The sequence below is a fragment of the Phocoena sinus genome, chromosome 1 (genome assembly GCF_008692025.1).
Source record: "Phocoena sinus isolate mPhoSin1 chromosome 1, mPhoSin1.pri, whole genome shotgun sequence".
In the NCBI taxonomy this organism is placed as follows: Eukaryota; Metazoa; Chordata; class Mammalia; order Artiodactyla; family Phocoenidae; genus Phocoena; species Phocoena sinus.
In genome coordinates this window covers 67670682-67684391 of record NC_045763.1, presented here as the reverse complement: position 1 = coordinate 67684391, position 13710 = coordinate 67670682, and the positions used below count along the sequence as shown (strand labels likewise).

The 13710-nt window shown below is 41.2% G+C and overlaps 1 protein-coding gene across 1 annotated transcript in view; it reads right to left on the bottom strand.

The window, feature by feature from the left end:
* Positions 1-10780, bottom strand: part of ST6GALNAC5 (ST6 N-acetylgalactosaminide alpha-2,6-sialyltransferase 5) — a 170695-nt gene extending 159915 nt beyond the window's left edge. The window contains exons 1-2 of the mRNA XM_032615241.1: positions 10484-10780; positions 9488-9688 (exon numbers count right to left, since the gene is read on the bottom strand). Of these exons, the coding sequence (XP_032471132.1) occupies positions 9488-9688; positions 10484-10498 (216 nt within the window). The 5' untranslated portion in view covers positions 10499-10780. The remainder of the gene's footprint in view (positions 1-9487; positions 9689-10483) is intronic.
* Between the last annotated feature and the right edge of the window lie 2930 nt (positions 10781-13710).

Genomic DNA, 13710 nt, shown 5'->3' with positions numbered 1-13710 from the left:
TCAATACATAAGGCAAATGCTAACAGGCAAAAAAGGGCAAATTGACAGTAACACAATCGTAGTAGGGGACTTTAACACCCAAATTTCACCAATGGACAGATCATCCAAAATGAAAATAAATAAGGAAACACAAGCTTTAAATGACACGTGAAACAATATGGACTTAATTGAAAATTAAAGGACATTCCATCCAAAAACAACAGAATACACTTTCTTGTCAAGTGCTCATGGAACATTCTCCAGGATACATAATACCTTGGGTCACAAATCAAGCCTTGGTAAACTTAAGAAAATTGAAATCGTATCAAGTATCTTTTCTGACCACAATGTTATGAGACTAGATATCAATTACAGGAAAAAATCTGTAAAAAATACAAACACATGGAGCCTAATCAATACACTACTAAATAACCAAGAGATCACTGAAGAAATCAAAGAGAAAATTTAAAAATACCTATAAACAAATGATAATGAAAACACAACAGCCCAAAACCTACGGGATGCAGCAAAAGCAGTTCTAAGAGGGAAGTTTATAGCAATACAATCCTACCTCAAGAAACAAGAAATGTCTCAAATAAACAACCTAACCTTACACCTAAAGCAATTAGAGAACGAGGAAAACAAAAACCCCAAAGTCAGCAGAAGGAAAGAAATCATAAAGATCAGATCAGAAATAAATAAAACTAAAAGCTGGTTCTTTGAGAAGATAAATCAAATTGATAAACCATTAGCCAGACTCATCAAGAAAATAAGGGAGAAGATTCAAATCAATAGAATTAGAAATGAAAAAGGAGAAGTAACAACTGACACTGCAGAAATACAGAGGATCATGAAAGATTAGTACAAGCAACTACATGCAAATCAAATGGACAACCTGGAAGAAATGGACAAATTCTTAGAAAAGCACAACCTCCCAAGACTGAACCAGGAAGAAATAGAAAACATAAATTGACCAATCACAAGCACTGAAATTGAAACTGTGATGAAAAATCTTCCAACAAACAAAAGCCCAGGACCAGATGGCTTCACAGGTGAATTCTATCAAACATTTAGAGAAGAGCTAACACCTATCCTTCTCAAACTCTTCCAAAATATAGCAGAGGGAGGAACACTCCCGAATTCATTCTATGAGGCCAACATCACCCTGATACCAAAACCAGGCAAAGATGTAATGCAAAAAAAGGAAAACTACAGACCAATATCACTGATGAATATAGATGCAAAAATCCTCAACAAAATACTAGCAAACAGAACCCAACAGCACATTAAAAGGATCATACACCATGATCAAGTGGGGTTTATCCCAGAAATGCAAGATTCTTCAATATATGCAAATCAATCAATGTGATACACCATATTAACAAACTGAAGAATAAAAACCATATGATTATCTCAATAGATGCAGAAAAAGCGTTTGACAAAATTCAACACCCATTTATGATAAAAACTCTCCTGAAACTAGGCATAGAGAGAACTTACCTCAACATAATAAAGGCCATATATGACAAACCCACAAACATCATTTTCAATGGTGAAAAACTGAAAGCATTTCCACTAAGATCCAGAAGAAGACAAGGTTGCCCACTCTCACCACTATTATTCAACACAGTTTTGGAAGTTTTAGCCACAGCAATCAGAGACAGCAAAGAAATAAAAGGAATCCAAATCAGAAAAGAAGAAATAAAGCTGTCACTATTTGCAGATGACATGATACTATACATAGAGAATCCTAATGATGCTACCAGAAAACTACTAGAGGTAATTAATGAATTTGGTAAAGTAGCAGGTTATAAAATTAATGCACAGAAATCTCTTGCATTCCTATACACGAATGATGAAAAATCTGAAATGGAAATTAAGGAAACACTCCCATTTACCATTGCAACAAAAAGAATAAAATAGGAATAAACCTACCTAGGGAGACAAAAGACCTGTATGCAGAAAACTATAAGACACTGATGAAAGAAATTAAAGATGATACAAACAGACAGAGAGATATACCATGTTCTTGGATTGGAAGAATCAACACTGTGAAAATGACTATACTACCCAAAGCAATCTGGAGATTCAGTGCAATCCCTATCAAACTACCAATGGCATTTTTCTCAGAGCTAGAACAAAAAATTTTACAATTTGTATGCAAACACATAGCCGAAGCAATGGTGAGAAAGAAAAACGGAGCTAGAGGAATCAGGTTCCTGGACTTCAGACTATACTACAAAGCTACAGTAATCAAGACAGTATGGTACTGGCACAAAAACAGAAATATAGATTAATGGAACAGAATAGAAAGCCCTGAGATAAACCCACAAACATGTGGTCACCTTATCTTTGATAAAGGAGGCAAGAATATACAATGGAGAAAAGACAGCCTCTTCAATAAGTGTGCTGGGAAAACTGGACAGCTACATGTAAAAGAATGAAATTAGAACACTCCCTAACACCATACACAAAAATAAACTCAAAATGGATAAAAGACCTAAATGTAAGGCCAGACACTATAAAACTCTTAGAGGAAAACATAGGCAGAACACTCTGTGACATACATCACAGCAAGATCCTTTTTGAGCCACCTCCTAGAGAAATGGAAATAAAAACAAAAATAAACAAATGGGACCTAATGGATCTTAAAAGCTTTTGCACAGGAAAGGAAACCATAAACAAGTCGAAAGACAACCCTCAGAATAGGAGAAAATATTTGCAAATGAAGCAACTGACAAAGGATTAATCTCCAAAATATACAGGCAGCTTATACAGATCAATACCAAAAAAGCAAACAACCCAATCCAAAAATGGGCAGAAGGCCTAAATAGAAATTTCTCCAAAGAAGATATACAGATTGCCAACAAACACATGAAAGGATACTCAATATCACTAATCATTAGAGGAATGCAAATCAATACTGCAATGAGGTATCACCTCACACCAGTCAGAATGGCCATCATCAAAAATCGACAAACAATAAATGCTGGAGAGGGTGTGGAGAAAAGGGAACCCTCTTGCACTGTTGGTGGGAATGTAAATTGATACAGCCACTATGGAGAACAGTATGGAGGTTCCTTAAAAAACTAAAACTACCATATGAGTAAAACCATAATTCAAAAAGAGTCATGTACCACAATGTTCACTGCAGTTCTATTTACAATAGGCAGAACATGGAAGCAACCTAAGTGTCCATCGACAGATGAATGGATAAAGAAGATGTGACACATATATACAATGGAATATTACTCAGCCATAAAATGAAACAAAATTGAGTTATTTATAGTGTGGTGGATGGACCTAGAGACTGTCATACAGAGTGAAGTAAGTCAGAAAGAGAAAAACAAATACTGTAGGCTAACACATATATATGGAATCTAAAAAAAAAAAAAGATTCTGAAGAATGTAGGGGCAGGAAAGGAATAAAGATGCAGATTTAGAGAATGGACTTGAAGACATGGTTATGGGGAAGGGGAAGCTGGGACGAAGTGAGAGAGTGCCATGGACATTATATACACTACCAACTGTAAAATAGATAGCTAGTGGGAAGCAGCACATAGCACAGGGAGATCAGCTTATTGCTTTGTGTCCACGTAGAGGGGTGGATTAGGGAGGGTGGGAGGGAGACTCAAGAGGGAGGAGATATGGGGATCTATGTTTATGTATAGCTGATTCACTTTGTTATACAGTAGAAACTAACACACATTGTAAAGCAATTATACTCCAATAAAGATGTAAACAAAAAAAGAAAGAAAGCACAATATCCCAGCAATTACAGATTTTCCTTTAGGACACATATTTTATGTTAGGACACATCCTCTGTAAACAGTCAAACAGCATCACCCTGCTAATGAGTAGAAAACAGATTAAATCATCCTAATCTGTTCTTGGCAAATTAAGTCTAAGTGCAGACGGAACTTTCCACTGTGACTCTACACACGTTTGTCACTGAATCTGACTCTTCCAAAACATCTCTAAGTGGGAATGCTTGGGCTTGACATTAATAGCTCTTTGACTTGAAATAGCTCTTTTTCTAGTAACTCCTTTACACAACCAATGAGAGAAAGGAAGCCAGAAGGAAGCCATATATTTAAAAGGGCTAATGAATAATAGAATTTTAGTTTGAAAGTTTTATAACTTCTAAGGTAACAACAGTATCTAACTTACTTTATAGATGAGAAAGATCACAGAAATTGCCCCCTTTTTAGTGTCCGTGCCTTGATGTACTGTTTCTTGGTTTCATATTATTATTCAGGACTTGCTTTATTATTTAATCTTTCTTGCTTCTTTGCCTTTTCTTTCCAGTTAGATCAAAGGTTCTTTGAGGGCAGGGACTGTGTTCTTCTTCCAGGATATCCTGGAATTTTGCAACTATTAGGCCTTCAATGAATAGTTACTAAGGGCTATGAGTAGTTCAAAAACCCAGAAACAAATTAGCTACAGAACTACACACTATCATGATTAAAAACGTTTCAAATGATGATTCTCAAACTTTAACGTGCACAAGAACCATAAGGGAAGCCTATTAAAATGGTAGATTCCCAAATCTCATTCCCAAAGACTCTTTATGTTTCAAATCATTTCCTATTATCATTATTAGGAGGAGAAGGAGTAAATCAAATTTAGGAAAGATGAGACATACCAGGGCCTGGGACTACACTGATGTGTCTTGCAGAGAAAGGACTTGACATAAGGTAAGGCAGCTTTGTCCTTCTTCAGGGATACCCCACCCCCAATACGCCCTGCTTTCTTCTTTCCTTCCATAAATACTTATTGTGTGCCCACCAATGGCCAAGTATTAGGGCCTGGATTTAAACTGGTCAACAAGATGTATCAGATGCTTTGATATCAGAGCACTTAGATTCTACTTGGGGGGATGGCAGACAAGAGACAAGTAAACTTTAAGATTATTTCAGATATTGTTAAGTATTATAAGGAAAATAAAACAGGCTGGTATGATAGAGAATGACTCGCGAGAAGGGGGCTATTTAAAGAGTGTGGTATACAAGAAGATGATACATGATCTGAGGACGAAATGACCATAAGGAATCAACCATGCAAAAGATCTTGAGTGAGAGCTTTCCAGGGAGATGAAACAGCAAGTGCAAAGGTCCTGAGGCAGAATGAGTGTCCAAGGATCAGCAAGAAGGCCAGAATGCCTGAAACTTGAGAGGGAGCTAGGTCAGACCATCTGCTAGGTACAATCTGGGCTTTGGCATAAAAGTATCTTGGGATTACTCCTGTGGGAAGGTGGAGAAATACTCTTGGTTTCAGAATTAAGGAAGGTTAACTATTAAGTAAATGTTAAAATAGTTTAACTTCTCCAGTTAAAAACACCCACGTTATTGGAACTCTTCTCCCATAAAAAACAGTTCATTTCATGATTCCATTTGGTTGATGCTTTGTGATAACACAGTTTTGTCATCATTGGCAGATTACATTTTGTAATACTTGAGCACTGAAAATAAGCTCACTTTAAATTTCTTTGAGATCCAAATTATTTATCATTCATTGGATGCCTCAAATATTATACAACAGGGTCTGATAAATGGTGTAAACTTATATTTGAGAATGTATATACCTCCCTAAAGGAAGAATTCTTATGCCATAATTTCAACATAAGTTATATGGCATACACCTATTTTTCCAGTTTTGAATTACTTTTCAACTCTTGCATTGACTTGTATTATCATCCCAACTGGACATCTACCGATTAATAGTGATAGTACTCTTACCTCTAAGCACTTTGATTTTGTCTGGCTAATTGAGTGCTTAAGGAAAGAAAGAACCAAGGGCAAGCATGTCACCGGTACGTGTAAAATCCATTCTTGGGGACTACTACCGAAGCGAGGAGATAGCAGCTCAGCTTCAGGCCCCATGATCACTGCTCTTTCATAAGCCACCTAAGAAGAGGGCAAGCCAGGTGACAAGTGGGCCTTCTGTGAAAGGGCTCCAGTCCACTGGAAATGGGAATCAGCTCACAGTTTCATTTCACAGGGTCCACCAGATGGCAAATGACTTTACCTACCCGGAGCCAACCCAGACTGAACACATAATGTGCTTCACGCCCCCTTCCACTCTGCTGGGAGACTTGGAGCTTTCCTCTGAGGGTTGCTTGATTTAGTGAGTGTGTGTGTGTGTGTGTGTGTGTGTGTGTGTGTGTGTGTGTGTGCGTGTTTTAGTTTGATTATACATTATGCTGCAGTTCTAAAGGCAGAAGTTTCTCCAAGCCATGAAGATTGACTTCTTTGCTTAGATCTGGAAGATCTGATTAGAAATCAATGGCTTCCAAAATCGGGGACCAGGAAATGGCAGGATGCAGATACAGTAGCTGCAGTGACAGACATGTAACGAGATGGAAATGAATTGGTGGAACATTTGTGGGAAAAGGTCAGGGGAAGGATTGGGAATGAAGAGAAAAAAATCTACCTAAGAGAAAATGAAATGGTTTCATTATCACAAGAAACTCCAAGTAGCCTTCACTTACTTATTTATACTGGAATTACAATTTCCGCTAGCATCGTTTGTGAAAGAGGAAGCAGGGAATACGACCATGGAAAGTGATATTTTAAGCTTCAACACATATTGCTCATCACTGGCTTGACTCGCAGCATGTCTTTCAACAAAAGCACACAGTGATTTAATCTCAACAGTAATTCAGTCTGCAGCATATGAGACAAGACTATCATCGCAGACAGGCAGTAATTTGTGAAATTCAGGTGCTGGGGTTCAGGACCACCTGTTGAATTTAATCTTGGAGTTAGAATGTTAATGCCATCATGTAACTGAACAAAAACACTACATAGTTATCAGACTTTGGGACCTCTAGCCATGGAGATGTGAACGTTTTCCTAAATAGTATCTGTAACTCTCTCCAGATTCAGTAAATCAATGGCCAGTTGAAAGTCTGTTGGAATTCTGATTCAATATGCAGCAGCATATGGCTTGGTGGTCATCACATTCAGCATATCCTATAATTTTTCTAAAGCTTGATGTAAGAGTGGGACAAAAAAGCAATCAGAGTATCATCTGGCAACATAAGAAGAATAGAAATCTTTCATTTATCATCCCCTGTGTTAACTGGAAAAAAACATCTTAGTAATAGTCTAACGATTGACTTCTACCTCTGCTTAAGCAAGACTATAGGAAGATCCCAAGTAAACCTAAACAGCAATTTTGGGAGAAGACATAAACGTTTTACACGTGCACCTTCAGATAGCCATTGGCAATGAAACTGCCGAACTTCTGACCGGTTAAATAGTAGCAGTAAAGTGACTACATTCTGAGCAGAAGTTTACATTTCCTTCAGTGGAACAATTGAAATAATGCCTAAAAAGAAGGCATAGATTTTAATATTTGCATTTGTTCCTTTGCTTGAGGTAGGATAAACTTTGTTGAACCCTTTGGGTATGGAATTTTGTGAGAGGTTGGTTTTCTATGAAAGAATTTCATTGGTATTATCTGCTAAGACCTTCCTGGTCACATTTTTAATTCTCTGCTAAGAATTCCAAGGTCTTCCACACATATGTATCATTCATGTAACACTTCACAGCTTACAAAACCCTTCACTACAGATTATCTCAATTTCTCATACAGAGTTCCCACATTCCTTCCCCAAAAGGGCTGTTCTTCATTTTAATGAAATAAGGCTCTGACACATTGAAAATGGAATCCAACATATTTGTGTGAATAAACACTGCTTTGAAAAAGAACACGAGGGCATCATATTTTGACTTAGGCTATCAATATTCTTAGCTGGTGTCTGTCCAGCAGGAGAGCACAGGAAGGGAAGTATTAGCAATATCTTCCTAAAGGCAGATCAAAGCTTACAGCAAATTTACCTTTTGACACCCCTATTAACCAAAGCTTCACAAGTGCTAGATAGCCATTTCCACTAAACAATAGCCATGAAAAGCCACCATGTTCAATATATTCATGATAAACACACAAACACCACATCCCTCCACAGTGGGAAGTCAATGCACAAACTTTTCTAGAACTCCAGCCCTTATGGATTGCTTGCACATGCAGATACAAAGTATGTAATCAATCAACAACTTAAAGAGAAAACAGAAGCTTGTGAAAACAGAAATTGTGAAACTGATGGCCCTCTCTACTTTTGATTTAAGATCTACCACCAGCACCCTCCCCAGTAAATCATTTCCTAATGAAATCTCTCCCTCTTTTCTGCTTCTGTGAATTCTTCCCAGTGCAAGTTCCACTTTTTCAAAGAAACTTTCCTTGATCCTAGCCGGGCAGAGATCTTTCTCATCTCTGTACTCCAACAGTAATAACTGTTTATATCCAATATTTCCTATACATTTATATCTACTGTCTATCTCTCTGTCTCTCTGTCATCTATCCATCCATCCACATTTCATGGTATGTTGTTTGTTTTCCCACAGGCATTCAAAGATCCCTAAAGGCTGAGTCCTGCCTTAAATTCTTTTGTATCCTCCAAAATCCTTAGCGTTATCCATTGCACAAGTGAGTAGAAGTATTTTGATTGCCACTTAAAAAAAGTTTGACTTTTTCATGCATGGTTAGAACCATCTTTTCACACAAAAGGAGCACCTGCTAAATATTACTTCGGTTCACAGCCATACAACCTAGTAATACAAAAAGCAGGATAGCTGGGTGGTCTCAAGAAATCCTCTAGCTTTATAGAGCATATACAGAATGGAATTGTGTTTTAATAAAAATATATTAGCAGCTTCAAATAATGGGGAATACATTTAAACTGTATTAAAATATCTTTTCAGAATCAGGAAACTTGATTAGGGTTCTCCCAGAGGCTTCACACACTGAAACGAGAGATTTATTATTCCAGGGAAAGAAGGCTCAATTTCTTAAAAATTCACCTTATTAATTATTAGCCAAGCCATGCAGCGGCTTCCCGGAAGGCAGAGGAAAATAGGCCCTCAACGATGAGTTTTCAAGCCAATGGAAGCTGAGTTTGTGCCTCAAGCCTTCCGCGCTTGCCTGGGCACCGCTCCCCAGGGCTGTAGTAATTTAGCCCAGAGCATCCGAAGCAGAGATCAGATAGGAGTATGCGAGCCTGAGCTGCGGCCGCGGACTGGCTGCTACTCGGCCTCCGGTTCCCTGTCGGAGGTAAGCTCGGGCTGGTACCCGCGCCATTCCCGGGTCTCCTCCCACTAGGGCGCGACTTGGCTGCCAAACCCGAGGCTTCAGGAGCCCTGCGCCCAGCGATAGCTGCAATTCTGGGAATGAGGCGGTTCTAATTCCAGGGACAGTTCCTGTTAGGAAATTAGGCTTAGGGGTGCACCCATCTCATCCCTATTCCCGGAAAAACTTTGCTTCCTTCTCCAAATAGAAATTCACACCAAGTAGGAACTATCTTGTCCCACCCCAGCGGGTCCACTCGCACTTCCAGCCTCTGAATGGCACCTACTCACGGCGCCTCCCCACCCCAGGGAAGGGGGCAAGCTCAGGTGTGCGGGATCCCCAGGCTGGGTGGCGGGAAGGCTGGCGAGCAAGCTGTCACCTTGTGGTCCGCCACGCCAAGGTATCCGTCCAGTGGCCGCGGTCCCGCGGGGGCCTCGGGGTGCGGCGGGGGGCTGCCGGTAGCCGCTGCCTCCTGCTGCTGCTGCGGGGGCCGCTCCTTCTGGCCGCCTAGGCTGCTGTACGCGAGCAACAAGCTGGTGCACATGGTGGTGAGCGCTAAACACACTGCCAGACCATGGCGCTGCGGGAGAGCGGGAGAGAGCACAGGAGAGTCGCTGAGCGCCGACCGGGGAGGAGCGCGCCCGGCAGGGACTCCGACGCGACGGTCAGACGGGCGGGGGCAGCGGGGGTAGCCCGGGTCCCACCTTGGCAGCACGCAGCCCGGCAGAGGAGGCACCGTCGCCCCGCGTACGGCAGGGCATGCTCCCCGCGCGTCGCTGCTCTGGGCCGCCGCCGCCTCCCACATCCCTCGGCAGAGGACAGGTGGTGCGTGGCGCCCGGCTACGCGAAGAAGAGCACGCCGGCGGCGGGGGCAGGGGTGGGCTCACACTTTGGGAGGGGGCCCTCTGCCCCAGCTCGGCTTTGGAATGTCTAGCTTCTCCTTTCTGGACTCGTGGGGCTCTACCTTGGCGATCCTTGCAAGTTTGAAATCCGACAAGGAAACCAAGAAAGTCTACAAAGGTCCCCCCCCTTCCCGCCCCTCTTAGTTTTTTGCCAGGCTGTTTCGTTAGGGCATCCCCAACCCCGAGCAAGGCGCCCATCACTCCAAGGTTTCTCTAGCTCTCCGCTGGCCGCTCGGAACTCCCGCCGGAGATCCAGGAGCCCAGCAACCCGAGTTTCCACTCGGGCTCTGGGATTCCGAGCCAGGCTGAAGCGAGGAATCGGGAGTGGACGCGGAGCAGGTGGAAAGTTGTCCCTTTGTAACGGGCGACCTCGCAGCGCAGGGTCAGGCACCCTGGAGCTCTCCCGTGCGCCCCGGGGACGCTGCGCCCGGGGGTCCCGCCTCTGCCCAGAGGAGTTATAACAAATGACTCACCACCAGGGTCTTCATTTTGGGCACCTCTTTTGTGCGGAATCCTCAGGCACACGCGTCCGGGGCCACTTTTTCTTGGAGGATTTCCATCGTCGGTGATGGGGCGGAAACGGCTCTGATTTTCGCCGGGCCTCCAGCCGCGGCTGAGTGAGCAGGAAAGCCGCGGGACCCAGGAAGAGCCGCTGTTGCAGAGATTAGAGACAGAATTGAAGCTGAACCGGACCCTCGTAGTCTCTCAGCGATCTACACAACTGCCGCCTGCCGGGTCCTAAAGCCCTCTGCATTCCCCCCTTCCCGCCCCCAAATAATCATCTTTTCAGCCGAGTAGAATTTCTGGGGCGAGAGAGTTAACCGTGCCCATATACCCACCTCTTGGTCCGAAGGCTTATTTATCTTTTATGAAGTCATCAAGTAAAAGGGAAGGAGAACACTGTTGGATTCTGAACGTGATAGCCGTTTGAAAATTTACAAACTATCATTTCTGTTCTGTGATTTTGATAAAAACAAGTCAACACCCCAAATGTCAATAGCTCTATTTATAGCATCTGCGTTTATGTTCATAGCGTGGAGGAATCTGTCACGAAATAATTTTTTCAAAGAAATTATTGTTTCAGTTTTCCAATTGTAAGCTTTCTGATATTCTCTTCCCCTTAATTTTACTTTTTAAATCGAGTTATTCTCGTGCAATCTTTATATCCTCATTTTCATCGAAATTATTTCATTCATTACTTGCTTTAAATATTATAGTTTATTTTTCTATCAGAACCTTGAGGTTCCTAGTGTTCATCTAAATGATATAAAAGTGTTAAGAACATTCAACGCATCATATCCACAGGATTAACTGGACTTGCAGATTCTGCCTAATTTAAATGAAAGATTTCTGGCTGCTAGAGCTAAAACTGCTTACTGCTTATTTTGTAAGAATCCTAAGGCCTTTGGTGCTCTCCTGTGTTGGTCTACTGCACTGACAGTATATAATTTCACATTCAGAACTTCAATTAATTTTTTTAAAAAAATCGTCTGTTTTTTCTTGGGAAATTCACATCCATAGCTTGTTTTAAGGATACTCTCCCTCCTCCCGCCCCGCGTTGAATTACACATGGCATTTGTTAAATGTCTAATTTAGTTAAAAACATATTTCTTGTGAAATTGCTCAGCCAGAGAAAATAGTTGTCTTAATGTATTACTTAACACCTCACCTGTAGCAGCGTAATGTTAAAGAGTACGTTAAGATGGAAATGATCAGCAGGCCAACTGGACCATAGGCACCATAAGAGATTTCTCAAGGCCAAAAAAGGCATTACAATCCTTTTTTAATCTTCACTAATCCATTGATGGACCAATGATAAAACAGGAACTATTTTTAACTTATGAGGCATCCTTCTATACCCAGTATTAAGAAAGTTAAAATTAATCGGTGCAACAATGACTATCAACGCAATGCGTTTGGGGGAAAGTGAGAAACATATGGGATTCAGCCTTTCAAGGAAAAACAAAAAAATCCAAACACTGTCCAACATTGCCAGCGTTGAAGCTATTTATTCAATTTGTGCTTTAGGCATGAATAGTACCAGTTAGGGCAGAAAACGCAGCAGCCAGAAGAGAATCTTATTGGGTCTTGGCAATTCTTTATTGGATGGTTGCACTTGACACTCAAATTAGGGAAACAAAGGACCAACTTGATGAATCATTGCAAGCAGATTATCTGTGTTTCTCCAGGGCTCCTTTTGAGATGCTACTAGTGGTAGCTTCTGCAGTTTTCAGAAACATTCCCCTTCTATCTAGTAAGTTGCCCAGTGACCAATAAAACACTTCTAATATGTTTTGCCATGCCAAACAGAGCCATCATATTTACGATTTAAGCTCACAGCAGCATGTTGGACATCCATTACACAGTATGTCTGACCAAATTCATTAAGCTTATGCTTTTTTTTTTTACCTCCTGGGATAGCGGTTAGTGAGTAGCTAGATCTACTTATGAAATAACCAGGGTAAATTTGAAAAATGTAATTCTGAAGTTGATTTGAATAGTTTCAAGGTCTCTGGCTTTCAAATATTTGATTAGATTGATGCAATGGTTTTAGGCATTCTGGCCTGAGAGCCAGATGAACAAGGGGGAGTGGAGAAGGGCAGGTAAAACAAGTGACAAGTTAAAATCCTTAATGATCACCTGCTATTGGGTACTTTTATATTAGGGAATGCAGAGAGGAATAAGGCACAGATCTTCTCACTTAAGAGCTCACAGCCTAGGGTTTGTGTGTGTGTGTGTGTGTGTGTGTGTGAGATAAGTCTTCAAGTTGGCCATAAAAGACTGAGTACTAGAGATTCAACATATATTTATCAAGTGCCTACCATGTTAAGCACCTCCTCTGGTGAGTACCTGCTACATGGCAGGCATTGGGATACCTGGATAAATAGATCACATGCTGCCCTGAAGGAACTCACAGCCTACTATTCCCAAGTAACTGCCATGAATCTTTATATTACAAAAAGTTAGGAAACCGTCAAAATACTTGATTGGTTTTTCAAATTCTGCGTGCTTGCTTATTATTACCTGAGGGGTTTGATATCATAAGGTTAGCCACCTCTATGTAAGTTTTTGCACACTTCTAGGTTAATAATTTGAAGAGCCAGAAAGAACAGAAAATAGGCAACATTCACAGACACTTGATTGACTTGGAGATGAGCAGACAAGTCAGTAAAGCTTTTTTAGTTCATCTAGCTTGTCCAGTTCAATAAGTTGGGTAGTCACAGTTTGCTTCTCAAAATCCAGGTAGCTGAAATGGATTTCTCACGGTTTGAAATGTCTCCATATTTCTGCCTCTGGTGCCATCACATCCAATCAAATAGATTTTTACTTTTGAAAAAAAAAAAAAGGATGAGAAAGGAAAGGAAAGGAAAAGAAATTGAATGTTCCACAATGTAGGTTATGTGATAGGCTGAAGGCGATGATTTATGAAACGAGCCATGTCATGGGGCGAGGAGGAGTGGAGAGGTGGGACCTGGAGCTGGAGGGAGTGTCTGCCAGTGCACACGGCCACGGCCACGGTGGTACCACAACGCTCTGAGGGAGGCAGAAGACAGACTGCTGGAAACTAGTGAGCCCTGCCCATGACTCCTAAATGACCTCTCACATTAGAAACAAATGTTGCAAACATTCTAAAGATGTATGAAAAGCAAAAGACAACATAAACTGCATTTGGGATGCAACTGATTTTCACCTTATGACC